This window comes from Leucopleurus acutus (genome assembly GCF_964270905.1).
Source record: "Leucopleurus acutus genome assembly, chromosome: 19".
Classification (NCBI taxonomy): domain Eukaryota; kingdom Metazoa; phylum Chordata; class Mammalia; order Artiodactyla; family Delphinidae; genus Leucopleurus; species Leucopleurus acutus.
Window position 1 is genome coordinate 19,578,887 of NC_139161.1, and position 27,752 is coordinate 19,606,638.

Sequence of the window (27,752 nt, forward strand, 5' to 3'; positions counted from 1 at the left end):
TAAGATGGCGGCTGCCGCGGAGTGCGATGTGGTAATGGCGGCGACCGAGCCAGAGCTGCTAGACGACGAGGAAGCGAAGAGGTAAGCGGGTGGCAGGGTAGGGGAAGGGGCGATCTTCAGCTCCATGGCTCCGGTAACCCCGTCCTTGCCGTGGTGCAGGCCCTACAGAGGCAATGCCCCGCCCTCCGAGAATCCCCCCTCCCCCATCTGATATCGAGTCCGGATGGACCCCCTGAAGGGGCGCTCTCGGAGGTTTGCCCTCCTCTCCTGCTTCCGCCTGGCTGAGGAGCTGAGGCATGGCGTTGTTGCCCAGCAGAGAGGAAGGTTGTCCTCATTGTAGAGGCCGGGTCTCTAAGGGGGTCTCGGAGGTCTGTTGCGGGGGGGGGGGGTGGCGGCGCGGCTGTGATGACGCCTTCTTACATCGCCCGCGACCCCTTCCTTCTCTTGTTAACTTCTGTATCTTGTGTCTCAGCCCTTTGCGTCTCCGGAGCTCTTGCTGTGCTCACTTCCTTTCCTCAGTAATTATACCCCAGCGAGCGCTAGTCTGGGCCCGAGGTATTGTGTGTCTCCGTTATTGACCTGGTGGTCCCTCGGTTACCCCAGAAGTCTAAGGTGATAGAGAAAGAAGGGTGAGGGGTTTTGTCTCGTGCTCCACACGTCAAACCCTCTCCTTCCACCCTTTCTAAGGTCATTCTTTCAGGGCTGTTTCTTAAATTAAGCAGCAAGGAGGAGGGCAGCTGCTTGGGCGCTGTTGGCTCTGCTGGGCAGCCGCAGTGGCTCGAGATTGCCAGTCTGGACTCGGCAAGGGAGCTGCAGAGTGAGTGGTTTTCGAGAACGCTCTGGATTTTGGCTACAGCTAAGGCAGGTTATTGGAAGTGGGGTTGGAACACAGTTGTGGGTAGTCATACTTGTCCTAATTCTGGAGCAAAATTAACTAAAAGCTTCTGGAAGTTTGGAGCCCTGTCCTCGTCAACCGCAGGTTAACTGACTACAATTCTCTCAGTCTCCTTCCCACATATTTCATGTCTTTATACCAAGCCCATTATGGTTTCAGTCTGGAGGATTCGAGGTGGTGATTAGTTCATGAGATCTGAAATCAGGATTCCGAGAATTTTTACCTTTTTTAACTGTCTAGGTTTGAAACATCAGAGGTATTCAGGGAGGCAGAATGAATAGTTATCAAGCTTAAGGGTAGTTACTACGGCCAGTGTCCCAGGTTCCTGATCTGTTGCGAGCAGGAGCTGAGAGCCTTGACAAAGTGTAATAGGTCCCTGGGATATCAGAGAAGGCAGGAAACCAGAGCCTAGTCTCTGTCTGTTCCTGGTTTTGGGGTTTCACAAACCAGTTCTTTCCAGGTGTTTAGAATTAAGCATCATTAAGGAACTGCAAAACAGGACACAAAACTCCCACCAATACAGGCAGAACTTAAATTAATTGTAGGGATTTACTTTACTTGTGTTTGGAAGGAGTTCAGTGGTTCTTTGTGCTGTAAATAGGGAGTTGGGCTATATGTAATTTAAAATAAACTCAGCCTACTTAGTATAAATCTCTGACGTAGGCACTGTCCTTAATTTGAGTTTCCCTTCAAAGTTCCTATGTAAAGCAAATTTTTTTCCTTAAAACAAAATCAGCCCTTTTATGATACTCTACCATAAAAAAACATAAAACAGGTGATGCCGTAATGTGACCACATCAGACACACAAAAAAGTATGGTATTTGGTAGCAGTAAACAGAATAAGGGAGGGTGTTGACTGATGTTAACTGCCTTATTTCATGGAGTTTTAAGATGTCATTGGTTGTAAAATGCACGATTGTTTTCTCTGCCACTAAGAAAAAAACTATAACTGAAAAACGCATTCTTATGAAATAGACTTATATGTAAAACATACATAGATCTTTTTTAGACATAATAAAATGTAAATGTTTATTGTATACCACTTATGTGAAAAAATCAAAAGGAAAATACAGTGAAATAAAAATATCACCATTTGACTTTCCGCCATATAAGGCATCCTTAGGAGGGTAAATACTAGGCTCTGTTAGTAAGAAAAAGCCTTGTTTACGTGTAGCTTTCCAAGGCTGAAAATAGAGTGGTGACTTAGAAGTTTTGGAGGAAGATTGTTTTACATTTTTCACATATCCTGGAATCCTCCTGTGTAGCCACAGCAGAGGGCAGGGATAGGCACATCTCTTACAAATGCCCTTTACTATCTGACTTGGTTAGTTATTAGGCCAAGTTCGTGTCTCTTGTTACAGTCCTACTCCTAGTTCACTTGGGGACACAGGAGTTGATGGGTCTCGGGTTGTTTTTGTAAAGTCCAGCAAGGAGTCCTTCTTTGCATCATGGCCCAAGGGCATCCTGCTGCTGCTGCTGCTGAATTGTCACAGTCCCACGGGGAGGGGGGGGGCGGGCACAGTGAGAGGAACTTTCAAGAAGTTGGACCTCATGGTTGTAGCATTTTAAATGGCTACATGTTTTATTTCCTTAGCATTAGAGTCTCTACAGAAAAAGAAATGGACTCCAGTTTTTTTGCCTGTCACTCTGGACAAAGTTCTTTTTCCCTTATAGCAGCTGAGAAGCTAAAATAAAAGATGTGTTATTTGGCACTCCAAAATAGATCAGGGTTCTGGACATGAAGATTATTATTTCCCTTTGCCCACCAGAATAGATAAAGCTGCTTGGGGAGCCACAGGACTAAATTTCAGAGGTTTTACATTTCAGCTAATTTAAAAACTTACATTTTCCTGGGAAGTTGCTGATTGTTTTACCTAATACATGAATGCCTGTCTTGAGTGAAGGCTGTCTGGTCGTATTTCCTGGACTGGGGAGTAGTTTGGTCTCCGTAGGTGGTCTTTACTATGGTAAAATCGAAGGATTTCAAGTTGCTAATCAACAGAGGAAGTACTTCTGTGTCCCAGCATATATCTGGCCTGACTGGGCAGTGAGGTCCAAAAGAACCAATGGGAGCCATCGACTTAGGAGCCAAGGGCATCCTTACCTGATTCCTTGGGCTGATAATCTTAACTTCTCAGTGTCCGTTTTCCTGGTGGAGGAGAGCAAGAACAATTATTAGTAGGCCCTTTCTTAGTGCCTAGGTATTGTAAACTCTTGGGATTTTGCCTTTTATTTTTCTATAAATATTGTTGGTGGGAAGCACTGAACCCTGAATCCATATCCCGGGGGCTGCTGTAGTTGCTATTAACTGCAGCTTCTTGGGGTGTTTTGGAGTTTGTGGCCTTAACTGCAGAGCTTGTGGGGTTACTTTTCCCCCTTCTTCCCCACTCTGTTTCAAATTCTTAGGTTTGTGTCCCCCTAAACTTTCTCTTGAAGTTCCAAGGCAGGCAGCTAGACAAAGCCTGCAAACTGAATGGGAATTTATCTTTGACCTGGAGCCCAAATCAGTGAGAAACACTGCTTTCAGCCTTCACTTTCATTTTGGTATGCTTTAAGTGTGGGGTCAGAGATGAAGAAGTGGGACAAATAAGTCACGGTTAAGGAAGGGATAAAGCTAGGAATACAGAATCCTGAATACCAGCAAATAATTGATTGAATTGAACCCTGGTATTAACAAGTGGCAAAACTGTTAAATAGTCTTTACTGGAGCAAAGGTAGAGCACAGAGAAAGGGTCTTTCTGTTCCTTGCTGGTTTAATTCAGATTCATGTATTAACTGAAGCCAGGTAAATTGAGCGATTTTAATAAAATGTTGGGCCAAGTGAGTGGCAGTTGCTCTAGTGTCTAGTTCATTCCCAACAACCAGAATTCTGATTGGCTTAAAGATCAGCCTTATTGTACATTCCAACCAATCAGGAATTGGTTTAGTCTTTGAAGGTAGTATTTTTTAAGTTTTTAAAAGCTGTATACTGGGCACTTGCCTTTGCTTTCTTTCTCTAGGACTTTAGAAGATTGGAGAACAATGGTCAGTGGCTGCCTAGGTGCCTTGTGGTCTGCAAAGTCTCTGAGAGCCCATTTCTCCCTTACTCCACTAATGTTTGGTCCCCTTTCTCCAGTGCTGAGTGATGTGGAAGTTACTTAGAGGTCGTTCCAGGTATTCTTTTAAATTGTCTGGATTTCAGCAGTAAGAACAGGATTCAGCATGCAAGTTTTTCCAGTAGTTTATTCATTTTATTGGATTAACAGTTTTTTTCTTTCCCATGCAGATCCAAACAGCAGTTTCTATGTTTATCCCACCATGGCAGGGGTATGCGTGATTGAGGCTTTTGAGAATGGTAATATGATCAGGAATATTTGACTTTCAGAGTCTGATTCTGAGACCTAATACTCTGTTGGCCTATGATTTTGTGTGGGGTGGCCAGATTGTCAGATAAGCGAAGTGTTAACTGTCTTTTCTGATTCTAATATTAGGCTTTTGGGGAGGGTGTGTGAGGCAAGCAGGGCTCTCTCTTATTAGAGTTTCTGTCCTGAGAATTCTGCCTCGGGCAGTTTGCTCTGAGACAGTCAACCACCTGATGAGCTAAAGAACCACAGAAACTTGGGAAGCAAAATAACAGTTGACAGTGTAGACTTCTGACTCTAGTTCCCATCTCCATCTCCCCCCCTCTTTCCCCACCCCCACCAAAAAAAAACAACCAAAAAAACTCAGAAAGCAACCTTTTTCCTAATTATAGTTCCTCAGTTCTAGATTTTTTTTTTTTTTTGGCCACACCACATGGCTTGTGGGATCTTAGTTCCCTGACTAGGGATCAAACCCGGGCCCTCGGGTGTGAAAGCACAGAGTCCTAACGACTTGACCGCCAGGGAATTCCCCAGTTCTAGATTTTTGATGAGTGCTAGTGTCCCCGTGAGGGTAGTGGGAGATGTCACAGAATGGGAAACCAAGGGACAGAAAATGGTGGGTTTGGGGAGGTATTATGAAAACAAGTCTCTGGCTAATGCCAAAAAGCCAGTGGCTTGTGTCCTCAGAGTAGCTTCTGAGAAGCTTATTTCTCAGAAGCAACTTCTTGGTTGTGTCTCCTGTCCCCAGGGGTAAATGAAGGTTAGGTAGATGCCACAGATTTTGACACCTCCCATTTAAGGAACTAGCAGAAGTTTTTAACACAGTTGAGGCTGCTACTTCTGTGTGAATATCCTTCTGCCTGCAATGATGGAATTTCCGTCCGGATTGCTTGCTTGCTTGCTTGCTCTTTTTCCCCACTGAATAGGACAGCCACCTCCAGTGCGTTGCCTGGTGTCCTTCCCTACTTGAGCAGTAGAGAGAGCTGCTGCCTTGTGTAGTCTGTATCTGTGACTGCACTTGGTGCCTTTGGTCTCTTCTGGCTCTGCCCCTGTTGAGATTCCCTGAGTGTCCAGACGGAGGACAGTTTGAAGTGGTATATTTTTTTCATCTTCATCTCCTTCTCTTTTTGGGGGGAGGGTGGGTGTTTTAACTGGGCTTTTAAGTGAAAGCAGAAGCTGCCTATTCTATAGGAAATTGGGTAAAGGAAGCTGGGTAGCCCACCCTTACCAACAGGTAGAAGTTGGATAGAGTCCACCCTCTATTTTCTCTGGACCTTTATGAAGCCTTTATTTGCTCTCAACATCTAGCGCCTTGCATTTTAGCAAACACTCTATCTGTGGAATTGTTCCCGCTCATATATGGCTTCCACCTATCCATGTGAAACTTAAATTGTTAGAGGATAAAAAAGAAAGAAATCGAATAATATGCATTTGGTAAGATGGAGTAAAAGGCTTCTGGGCTCCTTTTACTTGACTCTCTCATGAAGGTCAGAGAGAGTACAACATGAAACAGGCCCTGTGACATGCCTTTGGGAACAAGAGGTCTTGTACTGTGGGAAGGAGCAAGGAATTTCTACTCTGAGACTGGCCAAGATCCCGTAAATTCTGAAGGGTGGAGGGCATTCCTTCATCAACGGGCAACTAGTAAATTTGACTGAATAAAAGAAATGGGTGCAACAATCTAGAGTAAGGGTGACATTTTGGAAGTAGTAAATATAATAGGAATGCATAAAGGATATTTGACTGGTTGGCAGTATAAAGTATTATTATTAAAGACCTGAGGGTAAAAAAAGGAAAGATATCTTTCTTTAAAGTTCTCCTGCCAGTAAAATAGTCTCCAGGTCAGAGGCCCCTAAACGCTCCTCTGCTCTCACAAGAAATTACGTTGTCCTGAGTTGTAATTTTAGTAGATTTCTCTTCCACTTCTGGAGTAGCAGACTACATCAAGAAAATGCAAAGAAAAACAAAAAAAAGATCTCATTCAAGCTGCTACGTCTGTTTTGATTTAAACTGGTATTAATGGCTATTGGAAGAGCGGAACTTTATTAAAAATACATTATTCTAGCCAAATACTTGAAATAAATAAGAGTACTGTGGTTCACCCCCCCCCCCCCCCCCGCTTCCCTCCCTGCCCTTGGTCATTCAAAAATCTAATCAGTATTTCCTCAGTTGCAAATGTAGAATAGTGAAGCCATGTTAGTCTTTATTTTTCATGCAGTGGGGTAGAATAAATCTAAAAGTGGTACATTACACATATACATGTGAAGTAATTCCAGAGAGAACCCAGAGATGTTGAGACGTTTTTTAAAAAAAATACTTGCCAGTGAATCCTGCATTAGTGAGAGTTGAGTAAAGTTTCTAAATACCTCTTTAATTTCTAGAAGATAGACTAGTTGGCCTAAGGCAAAGATATTGCTTAAGTGTTCAACTTGGAAGTATTTAGAGAGAAAATGGAAGTTTTTATAGAGCATCTAATTTGGGGCACATTACGATTTCAACTGTGGTGTTTTAATTTGTTTTTAATTTATCTGTAAATGTGCAAAGTTGGCTGGTGATCATAAGCCCAAGTTGTCTGATTTGATCACATGATGCTGAGCCCTGCTAAGACCTGTGTGATACCAAATGATTCCCTTGGCAGTGTTTGTTGGAGTAATTAGCATCTGTGATGAATGAGTGCTAAATTGGGAGAGAGAATGGAACTGTGTGATCAGAGGATATACAGATTTTTCACGCACATGTAGTGTTAGAAGAGCAGGTTTTCATACTGCAGTTTTCTGATTGATGAGGTTATTTCTGAAAAATAAATACATTTTAAAATAGCAAAGCAGAGCAAGAGTAGAATGTATTCTCCTTACCTACGTCTGTCAGAGAGAAGGCCGGCCTGGCCCTCTGACACTGATCCCGTTGTGGGACACCCTCCCATCATACATCGAAAGAGGGCAGAGTTTTTGGAAAACCTTTCATGAGCTGTTTTCACAGGAAATTGTTGCTGGCTATTCAAGTGAAAGGACTGGTCTGGTAGAGGTAGTCATTCCCAGCATCTCTTGGTGAATCAGAAGTGAAGCTTTTTCTGCTTAGAGGTGATCCAAGGATTGGGTGGGGAACTGGATAAATTAGTTTTAATCCAAAAACCTTGCCACTCATAGGATCTAGCGGGGAAAACATGGGACTCTAAGATTTAGGAAACCTGTGCAGCCACCTTGGGTGCCTCACTAGCTCTTCGTCTGTTGGAGGACACGTGATATTATCACCATCACCACTTCAGAAGGCCGTTGTGAAGACCCTCATCGTAAATGTTTTGAAAATTTGAAAATGCACTAGAGATACAGTCTCTGTTAATAGTGTCATCGGGTCAGTTATGGCCAAGTCTATATTTTGATGTGGTGTTATATTTCAGGGTTTAGTCTGAATTTTATTTTGTGGCCGCAGAAAATAATCTGTAGTTTAATGTAGTCCCTTTTGGAATCTGTTCCTTTTTTTTACCTAATCCAGGTGAACTCAGTTAATCCTAATTCTTCCTTTCTTAGTACTGATGAGTTTTAGTTAGATACATGTTGTAACCTCACTTGGTTCTCAAATGAATTGACTGGCAGTGAGTGGAGTGACAGATGCCACCGCCAGATTGCCCTCAGTTCCAGTGTTAACCAGCTCTTCTCCTTCTTTTCCAGTCCTACGCCTTTGACATCTCATCCTTCAGTCCCTTTGCTGTAAGGGCAACTTGAACAAGCTTCAGCCCTTTCTCAGACTCCCAGGCAGGACTTGAATGGATTTGACCCTGGAATTGTTCCTGATGCAGCCTTGTTCAGTTCTTGCTGCTGCCATGCTGGATTCCAAAGATCCACTCTTTCCTCGGCTGGTCTCGCAGGGTCAGGCCCATTGGTTAAAGCTTGTTGTGTATTTGGTGGGGAGGTTCAAGATGACGGAGGGACTCCACTTTGGGCGTTGGACCTGGAGGCAAAAAATAAGCATTCAGTCTAAAAGCACTAAGTGCCCATTGTTTAGGCAGCTGTTAATCAACCATGTTTCTATGAAAATAAGTCCTTTTCATGAGGCAGTTGTGTGGGAATAGCTAATTCTGGCCTGATGCTGTGCAGTGTGAGGTTAAAAACATGGTAACGTGTCACAACACAATTCTTCTTGTTCTTTTCTGCTGTGGGCTGACTCTACATTACTCGCTTTGTTTGCTTTAGAATGGAATCTACTCACCATTTACTAAAATGAAATGCATTTCTTGGGGGAGGCAAAGTCCAGTTCACTAGGTCTTGCATCTTAAAGGGAAAGGAGCCTTACTCTGTCTGTGACTGATTGTTAAGAATGTCATTTGGCTTGTTTAAATCCAGGTTGCAGTTCTGGAGTTGGATTTTATACGCTGGGCTATTTTGTGTTTTAGTTGTAAGAAATTCATATTCATTGTTCTTAGCAGTACAGATTAATTTTTAAAGTCTTAGGCAATAGGTAGAGGTGAGTATTAGAGAGAGAGAGCTTAGCATAGTAGATAGGGCACAGCTCTGGGATCTGCAGGTCTGGGTTGACACCCTGACCCTCTGGACAGTTTTTAATCTCTAACCTTTAATTTCCTCTGTTGAAAAGTGGGAATAATGAAACTCACCTGATAAGATAATGTATGGAAAGTACCTGGCCTCAGTAATAATTACTGATTTTCCACAGAAGTCATCCTTTACATTTTTGCTGGAAAGCCAATGCTGAACTCATGGCCTCCACTGGAGTGAGTGTTTCAGGAAAGAAAGGGTATCTCTCTGTATTTCTACGGATTGTCCCCCCTTTGACTCACAAGCTTTATATGCTGATACAACGTCTATCCAAATGCTCAGATGCCTTTGGTTTTCCTCAAGGATTTGTGTGGTCTTAGCCACTAGCTGACTGAATAGAAGGCTAGATCTTTTCAGGTACAGTTTGGGCCTGTTGCTTTTGAATTTACTACTCCATTTCTTCATAGTGGTTTAATTCAACTTCTGACATCCTGTGTTGGGGAAGCCCCTTCTTCAAATCTTTTGGCATGTCTGCTCTTAAAGGATAGGTTCTTCATAGTTCTTATAGTGCCTGGCTTAATTTAGAGTTGTTCAGCATGTGGAAAGATTGTGCTTGGTCTTATAAGTCTTGCAGTTGGGGGATCCTTCTTGAGAACTTTCAATAGCAGATGGCCTCTTTACATCATTGTGACAGTTGGTGTAATAAAATTATTCAAATCCATCACAGTTCAAATCTGTCATCATTTATAGGTCATTTCCACTTTCCTTCTCCCTTTTTTTTGGCCATGCCACACAGCTTGTGGGATCTTAGTTCCCTGACCAGGGATCGAACCCAGGCCCCCTCAGTGAAAGCGCCGAGTCCTAACCACTGGACCACTAGGGAAATCCCCCATTTTCCGTCTCCTTTCTGCTAGCAGACTTTTCTTGTTAATAGGGCTTGCCAAGACAGTGATGGAGAAGAATGGAAAGGGAGATCGCCTCAATAAAAGGAGGGTGGTTTTGCCAGTTTGTAGTTTAAAATACGTGAGTAAATAAAATCACAAATCTTCCCATTGCCGATGTCCATGGAATCAAGCTGTAAACTCCTATACCATCACCAAGGTTAAGAACTGTATTTTTGTCCCCACTTCAGCCAGCCCTTGAACTGGGCTTTTAGCATGCGTGGAGGACAGAAAAAGAAACAAAGATTCTTCCTTATAACAGAAATGCCAGATATTTAGCTATGTTGCAGTGATCATTTTTGTAAAGAATTATCTTTGTCACTCAAGTTGGTCATTAGAGTGATTTTGGGTATCTCTGATAGAGGTTACAAGTTTGTTCTTTGAGACATTGTTGGTCATGTCTGAATTGATTCTAGTTCTTTGGTCAAGAATATAATTTGCAATTATATATCATTGTTTCTTTTGGAAAGTACAGTTTGTCTCATGCACAGCTTCAAAAAAATGGATCTTGGAGTAGGGCAAAATTTTTGATATTCATAACCACGCCATTGGGTGGTTATACAAGGTACTAGAGGGATGGTTGAGGAGGCAGTTAAGTATCCACATAGATGTGATGGGTGGAGAGCATCAGTAGGTGGGTACTTGTTAGAGCATGGCACTGGCAGTCTATATTTTGTATGTCCCTGTCATCGAAGTTCTTGGTCTCTGCTGTCACTCAACTCTGTCCTCCATCTTAAACACCAATATGCTGTGCTTTTAACACCTTTGCCACCTGCTTTTGCTCTGCTTGTCCTTCCAGTGACAAATGCATGAGCCAGTTTTCAAGAGAATAAATCATTAAAACTCCAAGAATATGACCCATTTCACATTGAGAACTCAGTTGCCCCTGAACAGCATTACCTATAACTGACTTTCTGTAAGTTTGCTAAAGAGGCAGAAGTTGTGACACAGTGGAAAGGAAATAAATATAAAAATTCCGTCTCTGTGAGAGAATGTCTAAATTTGCCTGTCCTAAAGGGGAATGATTACAGGTAGGAGTAGTGAGGAAAGGTCAGGCGACATCAGAGAGGTTTCTTGATTTAGTTTGAATGTATTAAGTGACAAAAAATAGCATCTGAAGAACTTGGATTCGTTCATTAGCACCTCCTTTTGGTCCATCAGCCCATCAAACGAATCTATAAATTCCTTCAAGTATCACATAAACTTTCAGCTCAATGTGCTGGGGGCTCTAGACCAAAAGATTGTTCCCGTGAGATTACAGGGGTTATTCCCTCGGTATAGTAACATGATTCTCTTTCTCTTTCCTTTTCAGGGAAGCAGAGTCTTTCAAGGAACAAGGAAATGCATACTATGCCAAGAAAGATTACAATGAAGCTTATAACTATTATACAAAAGCCATAGGTGAGAAGGGATACACTGGAAGATAATTTGCCAAATATTGTTGTTTTAAATTTTTATTTATTTAATTTTTTGGCTGCGTTGTGTCTTCATTGTGCACGGGCTTTCTCCAGTTGCGGCAAGTGGGGGCTGCTCTTCGCTGCGGTGTGCCGGCTTCTCATTGCGGTGGCTTCTCTTGTTGCGGAGCACGGGCTCTAGGCGCCCGGGCTTCAGTAGTTGCGGCACATGGGCTCAGTAATTGTGGCTCGAGGGCTCTAGAGCACAGAGTCAGTAGTTGTGGTGCACGGGTTTAGTTGCTCCGCGGCATGTGGGATCTTCCCAGACCCTTCCCGGACCAGGGATCAAACCCGTGTCCCTTGCATTGGCAGGCAGGTCCTTAACCACTGCACCACCAGGAAAACCCCCCGCCAAATACTATTATAAATAGCTCCTCTCTAAGAAGTAGTCTTTCTGCGTAGTGGGTTGATAACTGTTACTGTGTGAAGTCTTTGGGTTTAATGTCCTTAGTGGCAGTGATCCCCAACCTTTTTGGCACCAGGGACCAGTTTGGTGGGAGACAGTTCTTCCACAGGGCGGGGTGGGGGGGATGATATGGTTCAAGCGGTAATGCGGGCTATGGGGAGCCGCAGATGAAGCTTCGCTCACTCACCCGCTGCTCACCTCCTGCTGTGCAGCCCGGTTCCTAACAGGCCGAGGACTGGTACCGGTTGGCGGCCCGGGGGTTGGGGCCCCCTGTTATGAGGGATAACTTTTTCTAGCTCAAGCAGGTAGTTCTTCATTTGGCAAATTAAAGGCAGTTCTAGAAATTCTAGATAATATGGCAATAAGATACCCATCTAAATGCATCTCAGACATTGCCAACTCATTTACCATCTTAGAAAATGGCCTTTGTAGATATTAACAAGTCTTAGTTACCTCCATGCTCAATTTGCCAGTATATTTTAATCCCATGCCAGCATTTTTCTCACCTAACTTGTTTACAGGCTCCCCACCCCCAACTCAACAAATGCAAATTCATTTTCATGTCTTATTACTTAAAACACAAATCATTAAGAAGACAAATATGCTAACCCCTTAACCCATAAAGAATAATCAGTGGACTTTAAAGCTAAGTATAAATTATTATTATTATATATGTATATATTTTTAAAGTATCCTAAGCAATTCTTTTCCCAAGCTTTTTTTTTTTAATGTTGGGGGTAGGAGTTTATTAATTAATTTATTTTTGCTGTGTTGCGTCTTTCGTTTCTGTGCGAGGGCTTTTTCTAGTTGTGGCAAGCGGGGGCCACTCTTCATTGCGGTGCACGGGCCTTTCACTATCGTGGCCTCTGTTGTTGCGGAGCAGAGGCTCCAGACGTGCAGGCTCAGTAGTTGTGGCTCACAGGCCTAGTTGCTCTGCGGCATGTGAGATCCTCCCAGACCAGGGCTCGAACCCGTGTCCCCTGCACTAGCAGGCAGACTCTCAACCACTGCGCCACCAGGGAAGCCCCATATTTTTAAATAACTTGTCTTTGTAAAGTGGTTGCACCATTGCTGCTGTCCGTTTGTCCAAGTAGTCAAAAATTTGTCTGTGGCCTTTTAGAGTATGTCAGCGTTCCTGTTACAGTTTGATTGCCTTGATATAGTTCTGAGGGAGACGGCCCCTGAGTTTTTGAAGCAGTGACCCATGCTAAACTTCGTTTCACATTCTTCTGCCTTTCCTGTAGATATGTGTCCTAAAAATGCTAGCTATTACGGGAATCGAGCAGCCACCTTGATGATGCTTGGAAAGTTCCGGGAAGCCCTTGGAGATGCACAGCAGTCAGTGAGGTTGGATGACAGTTTTGTTCGGGTATGTAATGGGGCTGTTTGGGGGGGTCTGAGTTGCTGTAGTTGAATTCCTCTAGCCCAGGGTTTCTCAGTTTTGACACTGTTAACATTTGGGGCCAGATAATTATTTATTGTGGGGAGCTATCCTGTGCATTATAGGATGTTTTCAGTAGATCCCTGGCATTTAACTACTAGATGTGAGTAGCACTCTCCTCCCTTCCCAGTTGTAACAACCAAAAATATCTCTAACGTCGCTGAATGCCCCATGGAAGGCAGAATCACCCCTGGTTGAGAACCGCGCTGCTCCATCCCTTGTTGGTTGTGTGTGCATGTTGCTGCTGTTGATTTCCTTTGGCTTGGCCAATCATGCTCCTTTTCTTCCCTCTTTGTGTTTCTTCTAGGGACATCTACGAGAGGGCAAATGCCACCTATCTCTAGGGAATGCCATGGCAGCATGTCGTAGTTTCCAGAGAGCCCTAGAACTGGATCACAAAAATGCTCAGGCACAACAGGAGGTATGGGTCTGATGCCGTCAGTATCAGAAGAAACAGCAAGGTGGTATATTTGGAAGGAATAGTGACTTGAGAATCAGAACTGAGATCTTGTCTCACTTCTGCCATCAGCCACACCTGGGTGAATGTGTGCAAGTCTCATAGTCTCTGAGCCTCAGCTTCCTTATCTGTAAAACGAATTTTGCATATGATTTACAGCTTTGAAAATCTGTGCAATTTGGAGGGTTTCTGAGATAGCTGGGAGGATGGGCAGATGCGTCAAGGAACTGATTTGAATGAGGTTAAAAAATTTGAATTCATATCCTGATTAAATTGGTAGCAGCTAGAAGATGTTTTAGTTGCATCTTCAAATGTACCTAATTTACTCCTGGATGCATTTAGTGAGAATCTCACTGAACCTCTGACAGTGCCTTTTATTTTATGTATGTGCGTCATGGCTCCTTTGTTTCTGACCTTAAGTTCAAACTGAGGGTAAAGATTGGGCCTTAACCTTTCTGTTAAGGAGTCTCGGCTACATCTTCACCAAATTGATTTGTGAAAAGTCTGTGGTTCTGATTTTCTTGAAATAAACTCATCAAGTCCTTGTTGGTTTTTCTGGTTGTTGAATCTGCAACTTCATTAAAACTCTCTTATATGATTTTTCTGGTATAGTTCAAGAATGCTAATGCAGTCCTAGAATATGAGAAAATAGCAGAAACGGATTTTGAGAAGCGGGATTTTCGGAAGGTAAAGTACAACTGTGAGGAAGTCTCATCTACACTTTTCTCACAAAGTTCTCTGTGTGTGTGTGTGTGTGTGTGTGTGTGTGTGTGTGTGTGAGGTAATTAGAGGAGTAGTATGGTACAGAAGATCTAGAATAGTAAATTATCACTTTAATTTGGCATTGACCTTTTCTTTCCCTGTTTTTTTTTAAGACTTCTATTTATTGTTTTTAGAGTATTTATTGTTTTTAGAGTTTTAGGTTCACAGCCAAATTGAGAGGGAAGTACAGAGATTTCCCATATATCCCCTGCCCCGCACATGCGTAGCCTCCCCCATTATCAGTGTTCCCCAGAGGAGAATTCCAGAGGTACATTTTGTTACAACCAAGTTTTTGGCAATTATGAATAAAGCTGCTCTGGATATCTTTGTGCAGGTTTTTGTATGGATATAAGTTTCAACTCTTTTGGGTTAATACCAAGAAGCACGGTTGCTGGATCCTATGGTAAAAGTATTGCAAGATTGTTTTGCAAGAAACTACCAAACTGTCTTCAGAAGTGACCGTATCATTCTGCATTCCCACCAGCAATGAATGGGCGCTTCTGTCGCTCCACATCATCAACATTAAAAACATTTTTTTTGGTTAAGGTTCTTATTTTCTTAATTATATTTCGCTTTATCATAAAAAGCGGTATGAGTTTGTTACTTGAGTTCGTTCCTGTTTCTGATATAAGGTATGCTGGTTAGTAGAGGAAAAGCCAGTTGGAATTAAATATTAGGTTTGGATAACCCATTTTTATTAGAATAATGAGAGCTAGCTTTAACACCTGCTTTGTGTGATCTAGATGGAGCCATAAATAAAAGATAAAGGCCCCTTTTACATTTTTGAATAGTGTACGTAACCTGTCGTCATACCTTTTTGTTGTTAAGCCTTTCCACAGAAGCACACTACCGTCCTTTATGGAGCTGTGTGATAGTACATGAAAAATGTACGTGCCAAAGGGATTGACCTATGTGAAGTATGGGAAAGGTATCAAAGTTCCAGGTGTCTTTCTAAGTCTTATTTGTAGTGGTTATCTCTCATCTGAGTAATTCCTGATTCCCTTCTTTAGATGGAACTTGGAAGTAGCTTTCACTAGAGTTTCAAAAGGGGAGGTAAGTGGCCCCCAAAAGGGTTAAAAACCACTGATCAGGATCAGTTTTCAGGATCACTTAAGATTGTATCATCCAAGGACTGGAGTCATCACTTCATATGTGGGAATTTGCTCAGTGCTTTCTGTAGCAGGTACTCAAATGCTTGATAAAAGGGTACAGTTAAGAATCATTCTTAAGTCACAAACTGTGACAGTCTTTTATTTGGTAATATCTGATTAGCTTATACAGAGTCCTAGCATTAACTTATTAGCGTCCCTCTTCTGTCCATTGGTTTTAATAACCACAGTGTCTTTGTAGTGCAGTTCATACTTTGTTTTGTGTGTGTGTGTGTTTGGAAAGCAATTCTGCCTCGTGTCACATTTTTAGAGCTTTGCATAGGCAAAAGCTTTGTCTCAAAAGGCGGTCTTTTGGGTTTCTTTTCTTTCTTGCCCACCCTGGAGCCAGAATCCCTAGTCTGTGACAGAATCCTCTGTTTGTGACATCCCAGCACCCCCACTGTAGTTCATGGTGATGTCACAAATGAAGAATTATGATCCTGGCAGGGGAAACAGATGAACTTGGAAGAAACAAAGATCTTCTTTGCCTGCAGCTGTCCATAGTCATGGGGAGGTGGGGGTGGGAAGTGAGGCTCCAACTGACACTCCCCACCATGAGCTAAACCCTCTCCGTACAGAACGTCACAAAGGCAGCAGGTTGTGGCTGCTTACATTTTCACTGACTGCCCTCCTCCCAATTCTTTTTCTGTTTAAGGAGGGGAAAATTAGCACCATGACTGCCCTGCTCAGTATCTGCATTTTCATATTGTCCTTAGAACATAAGCTGTGCCATTCAAGGAAAGGTGTCCCCACCACTGCTCTGTTGACCCTGCGGAAAGCCTTGCCAGTGCAACAGCTCATGGTGTTTACCTACTTCCCTTTATTTTTAAATTTAAATATTTGAGTAGGTGCTATTCTTGGTTCAAAAGTTAGAAAGTATAAACAATTACTCAGTGATAAGTGCTCCCCCCAAACTTATCTTCCATCTGCCTATTTCTCACCCTTTAGGATAACCACTGTTCTTGTTCTGTTTACTGCCACAGTTTTGTTCTACATAAACAAATACAAATACAGCATTTTTTTTGGCCGCGCCTCGTGCCTCGTAGGATCTTAGTTCCCCGACCAGGGATTGAACCCTGGCCCTAGCAGTGAAAGCACCAAGTCCTAACCATAGGACCGCCAGGGAATTCCCAACAAATACAAAGATAGATTCTTAATTTTCTTTCTTTCTTTCTTTCTTTTTTGCATGAAAGGTAATAACGCTCTGCAAAGTTCTGTACCTTGCTCCCCCCGCCCCCCCCACTTAATAGACCTTGGAAGTCTTTCCATATTAGTATATGCAGAACTTCTTCATTCTATTTTAGATCCACATAGTAGTTAGTGTTCTAGTATATGAGTGTCTACATTGCCTAACCAGTCTCCTGTCGATGGAATTTGAGTTATTTCTGCTTCCAGTTTTCAGACTTCATCTCTTCCTGATCCCTATGACCAGATTCTTAGAGGGAACGGGTGTCCCTTAACTCCAGATTTCTCCATTGGGTCAGTTATTCTTGGAGGAGAATATGATTCAGGAAGGATTTCCCAGGAATAACAGATAAACCAAAGTGAAAGCTCAGAGAACAAACTCAGAAAAAATAGGAATATATGGAAGTCTTTATGAAGCTGAAAGACTGAAATAATCTCAGCTGTGTGTGAGAGAGAGAGAGAGAGAACCTTTTGGTTTGTATAGCAATGTGTTAGGTATAGTTTAGGACTATTGAAAGCAAACTAATCATTAGATATTTCTGTACTAAAGTGGAAGTGGAAGAGTGGCCACCATGTGAGGCTTATGCCACAGGAAGGAGGGAACTGTGAGCAATTTCAGTAATATAGGGAGTAATGATTCTTTATCAGGTTCTTTTTTTGGTATTCCTTGTCTTACTTAGTAGGCTAAGCATGATGAATTATGCAAAGTAGCAAATAATGGTATTTCTACTAGAAGAATGTGAGTTTTGATCACAGTCACTATCGATATGATTCCCTGTGGAGGCACCTTAGTATGGTGATTAAGGTTATAGGCTCTGGAGTCTTTGTGTCTAAGATCAAATTCTGTTCCTATTTGGTCCAAGGTCCAGGCTTTGGTGACCTTGAACAAGTTACTTAATCTCTACTTCAGTTTTTTCATCAGTAAAATAAGGGTATTAATATTACCTGCTTCAGAAAATTGTTGTGGGCATTAAATGGGTTAATATATAAAGTACTTAGTAAATGTTTGCTGTCATCATTATCATCTGGATCGGCTGCTCTCCTCATTTCAGTGGTTTAATCAAATAAATTAGGGGTGTGTTTGTATGTGTGTGTGTATATATATATTTGTTTGTTTAAACAGGTATATTCTTAAACTCTGGTATTACTTCCCTTTGAATCTGTTGCCTGTGACCAAACTAAAGTCAAGACATTTTCTGGAGTCCAGGATGAAGAACCTTATTTGCTTTCTTCTTCCCCATAGGTTGTTTTTTGTATGGACCGTGCCCTAGAATATGCCCCTGCCTGCCATCGCTTCAAAATCCTCAAAGCAGAATGTTTAGCAATGCTGGGTCGTTATCCAGAAGCACAGTCTGTGGCCAGGTATGAAGTCAGGCCAGTTTTGTATTAAAATGCCAGATACCACTGGACGAATGCTGTCTGGCAGTTCCCTACAACAGGAGTTAACATATTGTCCTGTAGGTAGGCCAGCCAGGGTGATCAGACCTTCCTGGGACTTAAAGCCAAAGGTTAGACTGGGTATTATACCGAAAATCCAAAGGTATTTATGTAGGAGTTCAGTAGGTACTTGAGCTATATGTGAAAGAAGAGATGTGTGGATTTTTTGGTGTGTTTTTGTTTTTTTAAATGTCCGTTTCTTTCTACTCAAGGGGTTTGTGAACTCTAAAGGGCTGGATAGTAAATATTTTAGACTTTGCAGGCCGTGTTGTCTCTGTTAACAATTCAACTCAGTCACTATAGTGTAAAAGCAGCCATAGATAATAGATAAACAAATGGTGTGGCTGAGTTTCAATAAAACTTTATTTACAAAAACCAGCAGCAGATAGGATGTGGCCTGTGGGCTGTATTTACCAACCCCTGATCTAATAAAGATTGTGAGACACAAGAAGTATATAAGGATAGATACAGGTGATTTATTTGGGGACAGGTTGGGAAGAGTGCTTGGGAATCTACTTTTGGATACTTTCCATATTAGACACATGGTCAAGAAAAAAACTGGCCAAATGATAGTAATGGTGGGGGAGATCCTAACCACAGCTGAATGTGCCCCTTTCTGGCTATTGCAGTGACATTTTACGAATGGATTCCACCAATGCCGATGCTCTATACGTACGAGGTCTTTGCCTTTATTATGAAGATTGTATTGAGAAGGCGGTTCAGTTTTTTGTCCAAGCTCTCCGGATGGCTCCTGACCATGAGAAGGCCTGCGTTGCTTGCAGAGTAAGTTCTAGGCACCAGATCTGGGTAGGAAAGAAAGCTTTCTTTTTGAGCCTTTTAGAGAGTTAGGGTGGAAGGTTTTAGAATCACAGGGAATGTGATAGCACTTCTTCCCTCCTTGCCAGGGTGCTTGATCCTTTCATGAGAAATTATTTCAGGGCAACTTTTATTTGCCTAAAGGTAAATGTGATCTATAGGGTCAGATCCTTTTAATATCTAAGTGTGTTTTTTCTTTTTTTCTTCCTTCAGTGAAGAAAAGATAGTAATGCTTATCCTGGGGAGTGGAGGTAAACCCTGGGTAACACAGGTCTCATTGGTATTCTTTTATAAATCTTGGTTTCCCCTGTCCACTCTGTAGGAAGCACCAGTGAGCAACAAATAGCCCAGGTGGTGGGGTTGCGCAGGGTGGAGGGCCATGTGATGCTAAACCGCTGGGATCTAAGCAGTTGAAAATAGACTCTGGCCTCTCTGTGCAGTGGCCTCTCAGACGAGGCTTTCTGGATGTGAACTGACCTCCCCTTGCTTTTCTCTGTAGAATGCCAAAGCACTTAAAGCAAAGAAAGAAGATGGGAATAAAGCATTTAAAGAAGGAAATTACAAGCTAGCATATGAACTGTACACAGAAGCCCTGGGGATAGACCCCAATAATATAAAAACAAATGCTAAACTCTACTGTAATCGGGGTACGGTTAATTCCAAGGTAAGCACTTGGTCTGGGGCTTGGGGCCTATGGAGATATTTTTAAGGGCCAACAAAGCAGTCTTGGGAAATTTGCCCAATGAGGGTAAGCCAGTTGAGAAAAGGTTGATGTTTCAGCTTGTTAGGAACTTCCTTCTGAGAGGCAAGCTTTTAGTTTTTCTGTGGAATTTAGGGGCACTTGAGGGACAGTTTGGAAGGATATTCCCACCTGTTGTTCAAGTTTCTTTCTTCCAGTAAAAGAATGGCTAGAGGCTTTGGGACAATTTTTAAAGCAAGTATTGCTTCTTTTTGCCTAAGCAAGTGATTATTTCTTTTTTAGGAGTGATTTGGAGGAAATTCGAGTATGAGGCAGGCTTAGTTTTTTTCTCCAGTATAACTGATGGTCACCATGCTCAGTTGAAAATGTCCTAAGTTCTGTCCCACACAACTGTCAGAAAGAATAGGCTCCTTGCTCTTGCAGAGTCCTAGTGGTTTAAAAATCACAGTAATTCTGATCCCTCCAGTTGGCCTCTGGAAGAATAGGAGGCAAGAACCACCCTTACTCTTTCCATGTCGGTTGGGCACTAACCTGGAATGGTAGAGGTGGTTTATCCTTGCAGATAAGTGTGCTTTGCTTCCATCATTTAGAAAAGAAACCAATTTTGAATTTGGTGTCCTTAGCCCTCTGAGATACTGGCTTTCCAGTGACCAAGAATGAGTGTGGCGGTTAGGGGGCCAGCATGACTGATCGATCCTCTTAGAATTTTGAAGCCATGCCCACAGCTTCTGGGCTCCCTCAGTCACCCAAGATGTGAAGTATGACTGCTCCTCTTTTTCCTGAAGCTTAGGAAACTAGATGATGCAATAGAAGACTGCACAAATGCAGTGAAGCTTGATGACACTTATATAAAAGCCTACTTGAGAAGAGCTCAGTGGTAAGTTCCTCTGGTGGGTGGGGGGAAGAGGGTGTTGCTGCTGGCCTGCCAGGGGAATTGCATTATGGATGATGAAGCAGACCCAGGGATGTTGTGAGGTCATTTGGTCCTTCCCCCTGCCTCTAGGTGGGATTGTTCCAGCCCTAGACTATCTTTATAGACCTCCAGCGAAGGAGATTGCACAAGCTCCCTCAGTCTCCCATGCCAGTGTCTTACGCCCCTCACGGTCAGTAAGTTTCCTCTGATGCCTGACCCAAATTCCTTTTGTTAAAGTTTAAATCCATTTCCTTTGGAGATTTTATTTTGTGTTGTACACTTTTGCTCTAACTTGGCATAGTGCTTGGTGCTCGGCACACAGTAGGTGCTCACTCAATTAATGTTTGTTGAATGAATGTATGGTGCTTGGAAGAGGAGGAAAGGTATCTCTTGTGATAGTTGAGAGTTGTGCCTGTCCTGTATGTTCTGGGTTAGGGAAGCCAGTCTTTTGACAGGAAGGGACTTAATCTGGCTCAGCCTCCCAGCAGTATATGGAAGCCCCTTTTGAAATATCCTTGTCTAACTAGGATATTCCTGCCTAGGTCTAGTGCTCAGATTTGCCTTCAGAGTCAGGTTGCTCCCCAGATTACTTGTTCATTTTATTCTTGACCCCACTAGACTCTTTTCTCCGGACAGGAACATGAGCAGGGGCTAGGAGAGACCTCTCCCCAGAATCCATCTTTTCTTTTTTCAGGTTAATTTCCCAGCCGGAGAAGAATGTCCTGTCTTTAAAGTTCCTAAAGGAAGACCTATTTGTTGTATACCAGTCCTCCAACACCCATCCCATTCCTTGTCATGAAATGGCATAGCCAAAGGCAGGTGCTGTTACTGCTACCTGATGAGCCCATAGTTCTTCATGCTTTCCAGTCTCACCAGTTGTGCAGAGCATGGGCTACTCCCCATTTAGTTTTCTCAAAATTATCCACGTTTGCAAAAAATAGGAAAACTCCTGTGTGTAGTGCTTTTTTTTTTTTAAGTGAACTTCTAAGTAGATGACTAAATCTGTCCAACAAACATACACGGAATTATATTACAGATTCTGTGAGACCAACTGTCAGTCATCTCATCTTTTCAAACCACTTGCAGACACACATGGAAGACAAAAGCGTACCGTTTGACCCAGCTAAAGACTTATTTTATCAGACACAAAATGCTATATACATGTTTACTGCAGTGTTATTGTAATAGCATAAGAGGAGAATCTCACCTAGATGTCTAGTGGGAAGGGGGTGGCTGGATACATAATACTGTATCAACTCAATGGAACACTGTAGTGTTTGAACACGGTTGGGAAGAGAACAGAAAATTCTGGATTTGTTAGGAGGGTAATGGGATGAAGGACTTTGTTTTTCATATGTGCAATAAATAAAAATCAGGAATTGCTTTGATCAGATAGCTCCTTATCTTTGTGGTAGAAACAGAACTGTTCTCTTGAGTGGCTCTGCCATGAGATCCTGCCGCAGAGGACAGCGTGCACTGTTCGGCACAGTCGGCGGAGGGCTTGGCAGCAGTCCCCTCAGGCAGCTGGGATTGACAAGAAGTACTGGAGATTAGTTCAGGCCAGAGCCTTACGAGAGCCCTGACTACTGCCCCAGTCCGCCTCAGCTCACCCCTACAGGTGGGGAGAGGCCAGATCTTTGCTACATTTCCCATGATGGGCTGGAGTTTTCCATTTGCCCTAAAGCTCTACTTTTCTACTTTTTCTTCAACTTAAAAAAAATATTTTAATGTAAGGATGTCCTTGAATTAAAAAAAAAATGTGAAGTAAAAATGCAAATCACTAATATAAGCTTATTTAGTACATTATGTAGGGCCTGGTAAGTCCATCAAGGTAGCTTGTTTGTCATATCATTTCTATACCCAGAGCTGTCAGTTATTAATTTTCTGTTACTTCAGTTTATATTATTATACTCCATCCTGCAGATGGGTTCTCTGTACTCCTAGTAGCATTTGTGCCTTGCGTCGGTGGGGCATTGGTTTTGTCACCATTTTTTAAAAGTCATTAATCAAGATGTGGCCAGAAAATCAGATGCCTAAGATGTTGGGCTTCACTTTTGCCAGCCACATCAGTAGTGCTCCCCCTGCTCTGGCCTCTAAGCCTGGTGGGGCTCTGTGATGTTTGCAAAGATCGGCTTGTGTGGCAGCAGTGTAATAAATTGAACCTCTTTGTGCAGTGGCTAGCTGCACTGCATGGTCACTTCCCACTCCCCAGCTGATGGTGACTGTCTGGAACTGCTACCAGAGTCTGTTTAATCGGTAGGCCAGTCTTGGAGCCAGTGATATTATCAGGAAAATGCCCTTTACTTCTGTGGAAGAGACACTTAAAAGGTCTGGCGATCAGCCTGTCAAGCTTGTTTCCTCCCATCTTGGGCCAGGGGCCCTCCATTCTTCTGTGCTATTGAAGTAGAAGCAAGCCTGTGTTTACGTCTCCTTTTCTATCTCATTAACCTACATCTCTCGGATTGATTAGTCTTAATGGAAGCATTTGCCAGCAGCCACCACCTTGAACTTGATCCTTCCAGTGGCTGACGAATCCCACACCTCTGGATTGGAGCTGGCCCTGCATGTTTATGGTACTCTCTGTTTCCAAGCTCGTCCATATCCATTGACCTCACTTGACAGTTTTTCTCCTGTGTTTCAGTCCCAAGTAATCAAGTAGGTACCTTCACGTTTGTCTCTCCTGAGGTGATCCAGATGCCTCTCGGTGGCTCTGAGTGAAATCAGAAGGAACTTTCTCCTCTTGGTTGCTGTCTGCTCAGAGCAGAATATCACTTTGCTGGTTAGGTGCAAGTGGCATGAGACCTCTCTCTCTCTCTCTCGAGGACTTGGTAGTTCATTTTTCACATGGCTAGCTTAAGGACTCCTGTTTCATGAAGCGTCTCAACCAAAAGTGTGTGTCTCTCGCTTGAGCCGCGCCTCTTCCCCTAGAGTGGTACTGAAGGCCACTGCTATTTACGTCGCTGTACTGCCCTGTATTTCCTTCTCAGTTACATGGACACAGAACAGTATGAAGAAGCAGTACGGGACTATGAAAAAGTGTATCAGACGGAGAAAACAAAAGGTAAAGGAGTTTGAGAGCATGTTTCTCAGGGAATTGTGTGGTCTGACCTGTAGGTCCTAAAACTGGACATAGGAGTAGTTTGATTCAGGGATGAATGAACCTGGAGCTTATTTGAAGAAGTGAGCAGAGACCCCGAGAGTGCGACAAGGCACCTGTTTTCTGGTCCCCAGTCCTCCCTGTCACTTTCACTTGCTTTTCTGTGTGATGAGGCCAATGTGAAGAACATACCTAGCAGTAGATTTTTTTAATCTCCAGAAGAAAACACCGTAAAAGCCCCTGGTAAGGTTAATGAGGCTTCTGACTCCAGGGCATCTGGGCGGGGCCTGGTAAGGGAAGCCAGAATCAGGCGCGTCGCTGACGCCAGATGTCTTCCTCCAGAACACAAACAGCTCCTAAAAAATGCACAGCTGGAACTGAAGAAGAGTAAGAGGAAAGATTACTACAAGATTCTCGGAGTAGACAAGAATGCCTCTGAGGACGAGATCAAGAAAGCTTATCGGAAACGGGCCTTGATGCACCATCCAGGTAGCGTGGGTGGGGAGGGGGCTCGGTGCGGGGAGCAGGCTAGCCCGGCCGCTGCCAAGCTCAGTCCAGCACGAAAGCCTCAGAGAGGCTGCTCAGCTGGAATAAGGTGTTGCTCAGTTCTATACCCTCCAAGTTCGGGAAGTACCAGATTCTAAAATCAGGGATAATGTGGTCTTTCTGTCAGACTTTGTTTTCTTCAGGCTCTGAGTTCTTCCCATACTCCTCCCTTTAGATCGGCACAGTGGAGCCAGTGCTGAAGTTCAGAAGGAGGAGGAGAAAAAGTTCAAGGAAGTCGGAGAAGCTTTTACCATTCTCTCCGACCCCAAGAAAAAGACTCGATATGACAGTGGACAAGACCTGGATGAAGAGGGCATGAATATGGGTGGTGAGTTGGCAGTTGGTTGGGGCAGCCTAGGATGAATCTGACAGCTGCGGAACGTTACCATTTTTTCTAAAGACACTCCAGAGGGAGAGTCTTATGTAATCAGCCAGTGATGCTCTGCAGTTTGTAAAGTGCACTCTGATAGGTACCTGTAATGTGTGAGGTCCTCTGATGGGTGTGGAAAATAACAAAGGTGAATCAAACATTCGCTGACGTCCGGGAACCCACAGTCCAGGGGTTTGCAAACTCTGGCCCATAGGCCAAGTCTGACCCCTGGTCTAATAGACACGGAGTCCAACGAGGGCAATAAAATATAGCAGGTGTCAAGGGTGCAGAGTGGGTGCCGAGGAGGTCAGCACTAGCAAGGGAAGGCTTGGATGTGCAGAAAAGCATAGCACCTTGTGGGAGCTACCAGGGGCTCGGCTAGGAGGATAGAGGGTGCTCGAGGCACAGAGCGGTGAGAACTGCACAGAAGCTGGCTCAGACCTCAGCAGGCCTTAGAGGCTACAGGAAAGAATGTGGGCTTTTCCTTTCGGCTGGAAGTTCTTTCTTCCCCCACTGCAAAGTGTTTGCTGATACTTATGCGTCTCACACATTCCTGTAAGCCCTCACAGACTGCAGTTTCCCCAGAAGACCTAGAATGAAGTAAAGTGCAGCTGTGAGCGTCATTGCTGACTGTGAGCTTAGGTGGAGAGAAAAGAAGCCCCGAACAATGCCCAGTTCTCAGACCACTGCCTCTGAGCCCAGGCCTTTCTCCTCCACTGAGAAAATGCACTGGAATTTAAAATAAGGTTGACGCTCTACAGATAGTTCTCACCTTGCCAGTTCGCGCGTGTGTCTGTGTGTGTGTTACAAAGCCTAGCTTTGGACTTGCCTGACGGTCCAGTGTTTGGGACTCTGCGCTTCCGCTGTAGGGGGCATGGTTTTAATGCTGCGAGGTGCAGCTCCCCCCGCCCCCCAAAAAGTAATAAACATTGCTCTGCCCAGCAGTTGAGAAGAGTTGTAAGCAGTCGAAAGCTGTTGAAGGGATACAAGTCGGGGAGCCATGGACCTCATTTAGGCTCTGGAGATGTATTTGTGATGGCAGTGAGGCGAGCTGGTTTGGAAAGGGTGAGGAGGAGGGAAGACACAATCACTAGGAGGGAATCGGAGGGTACAATCGGGAGACAGTGTGAGAATCAACAGGAGTGGCTGCAGAACATGTTGGGAGAGGCAGAGGACTAAGTCAAGAGCGGCTTTGGCACAGCTGACCTGATGGGGCTATTCCCTGAGCTGGGGACCCAGGAACATGAGCAGATACACAGGCAAAGAAAAATTCACTTTTGGACACGATGTGCCTGTGGGTGGGATTGGCTGGTGGAGATAAATCCTGTGCAGCTTAGGGAGTTAGGCAGACTGGCGATGTGAGACCTGCTGTGGCCTGGTGAAGAAAGCACGGTGCTAGAGGCACACAGGAGTTGGCAGTGTTGTTTTGTTGCTTTCACTGGCCGCGTGATCTTGGGCAAGTTACTTGAGCTTCTGCTTAGGTTTTGTTGAGTATAAATTGGTACTCAATGATACAATGTATGCAAAGTACCCAGCACCGTGGTTGGCACCTGGTAGGTGCTTAGTAAACTATAGCTTTTTTCCTGGCATACAGTGTAGACAGAGTATGGCATCAAACACATGCAGTAAATCATAGGTCTCATTCTTATATACAGTCTTAGTAGCACTTAAGTGATACATTTTAGTCTTCTCAGTCGCAGCCCCAGCATTATAGGGAGATACTGTGGAGAAAGTCTCACGTTGTAAAGCGCAAATGGCATTTCCAGTTGTTGAGAAGGCCCAGTGAAGTGGGTTGAGGCAAAGAAAGCTTTCCTTTGGGACCATGCTTGGAAGAAGGGAGCATATCCTGGGAGTGGGATCAAGTAGTGGGATCACCTCTCGTCGGTGAAGTTTGGGGAAAGGAGGGAAGTGATACTATCTGGGCAAGCTTTGGAGACCCATTAGAGAAGGGTCTCTCTTAAGTTCCTCTTCAGACACTTCTAATTTTTTCACCTTTTTGTGCCTTCTCTGCTTCTCACTTTGCTCCGCAGATTTTGATGCAAACAATATCTTCAAGGCATTCTTTGGCGGTCCTGGGGGCTTCAGCTTTGAAGGTGGGTGTGCCTGAGTTTCCAGACCACAAACCGACACAAGGACTCCCCAGTTAGGCAGCACTAGGGGCCCAAGAGTGCAGGCAGCAGAATTCTCGTCCAGCAGGACATCTACACCCTCGGGTGCTGCTGAGGATGGAGGAGGGGTTTGCGGGCACACCTGCACAGGGTCAGGGAGACGTCTCTAAGCTTCCTAGTACCGGAGCTTCTCTGCAAGAGTGAAGGTGTTAGAACGCACGTGCAGCCTGCTTGCATGCTCCCTCCTGCACCCCAAGGCCCAGCCTGCTTGATACCCTTAGAGGTTTGTCTGTTTGAAGTAGCCCTTAAAGACTCTCCATAATCAGGGCAAACTGATCTTCCCCCAGAAAACCCACAGAGCCAGCTAACAAGCTTTTCTTTTCCCTACAGCATCTGGTCCAGGGAATTTCTTTTTTCAGTTTGGCTAATGAAAGGAACCCATCCAGAACCCAGAAAATGCAGACTTGCTCCGTTTAACCTCGAATGTGGCTGGACACAGCTCACCTCCTCCCTTCATTATGATCCACGTACTTAGAGCAGTTTCGTTTTCTCAGTTGGATACCCAGTGTCTGTGTGAGTGGGGGAAGGAAAGGGAGCCAGTGCCGAAGACTGCGGGTAGGGGAGGGAGGTGGGGGGTGGACAGGGCAGCTTGTGAATTTTTGTTTTACTGTTTAACTTTATTAAAAAAAAAAAATTAAGAGAATAAAATGTTTTGACCCTTTCTGGCACTTTGCTCTGGCAACTGCTTTGTGTCACTCCAGAGTCAGTGGGCCAGAGCTGAGCCCCCAGCACGGAGCTGATGCCCACGTGGACTTTAGGCTCCGCGAGCCACCCCACGAGGGGTGGGGGCACCTGGGGGCAGGTGGGGTGCTGGCTGCCCCCAAATCGGTTTGGCACGGGAGTGCTGAGCAGGCCCTGGGGATGCTGCCGTGCCCAGCCTGATGCCAGTCATGGGGCAGCGAGTTCAGAAAACACATTTTATGGTAGGGCCACCAGAAATCACTAGAAGCTGCATGTGTCCAAAGTGGGTGCCAGGTGTCAGGCTGGGCTAACTCAGAGGTTTACACGGGCTCTGAGTTCTCACAGCTTGAGGGAGATGGTGACAAGGACAAAATCCTGCCTTTTTGACCCTCAGACCCTTTCCAAGTGGGACAGGCAGCTCCTGGGTGCAGGGATCTGGGCGCTGATGTCAGCTTACTTAGCTGGAAACAGCATTCTTAGCAAACGCCCCTTGCCTTCTCCAC

The 27,752-nt window shown here is 44.1% G+C and overlaps 1 protein-coding gene across 3 annotated transcripts; it reads left to right on the forward strand.

Annotated features, from left to right (window-relative positions):
- DNAJC7 (DnaJ heat shock protein family (Hsp40) member C7) lies at positions 1 to 27,219 on the forward strand (the record flags this gene model as incomplete). 3 transcript variants are annotated; one of them, XM_082861530.1, is made up of 15 exons in its annotated part: positions 5 to 81; positions 7,906 to 7,944; positions 10,981 to 11,069; positions 12,773 to 12,897; positions 13,277 to 13,390; positions 14,039 to 14,113; positions 17,765 to 17,883; positions 18,588 to 18,741; positions 19,274 to 19,438; positions 20,260 to 20,351; positions 23,375 to 23,448; positions 23,827 to 23,973; positions 24,206 to 24,358; positions 26,431 to 26,493; positions 26,899 to 27,219. In XM_082861530.1, 15 exons carry the CDS (start codon positions 5 to 7, stop codon positions 26,934 to 26,936), a joined length of 1,524 nt encoding a protein of 507 aa, XP_082717656.1. In that variant the 3' UTR covers positions 26,937 to 27,219. The 3 variants fall into 3 exon arrangements, with proteins under 3 accessions (XP_082717654.1, XP_082717656.1, XP_082717655.1); XM_082861528.1 differs by lacking the exon at positions 7,906 to 7,944 and having other exon boundaries at positions 1 to 81; XM_082861529.1 differs by lacking the exons at positions 5 to 81; positions 7,906 to 7,944 and adding an exon at positions 7,970 to 8,103.
- Positions 27,220 to 27,752: the final 533 nt, after the last annotated feature.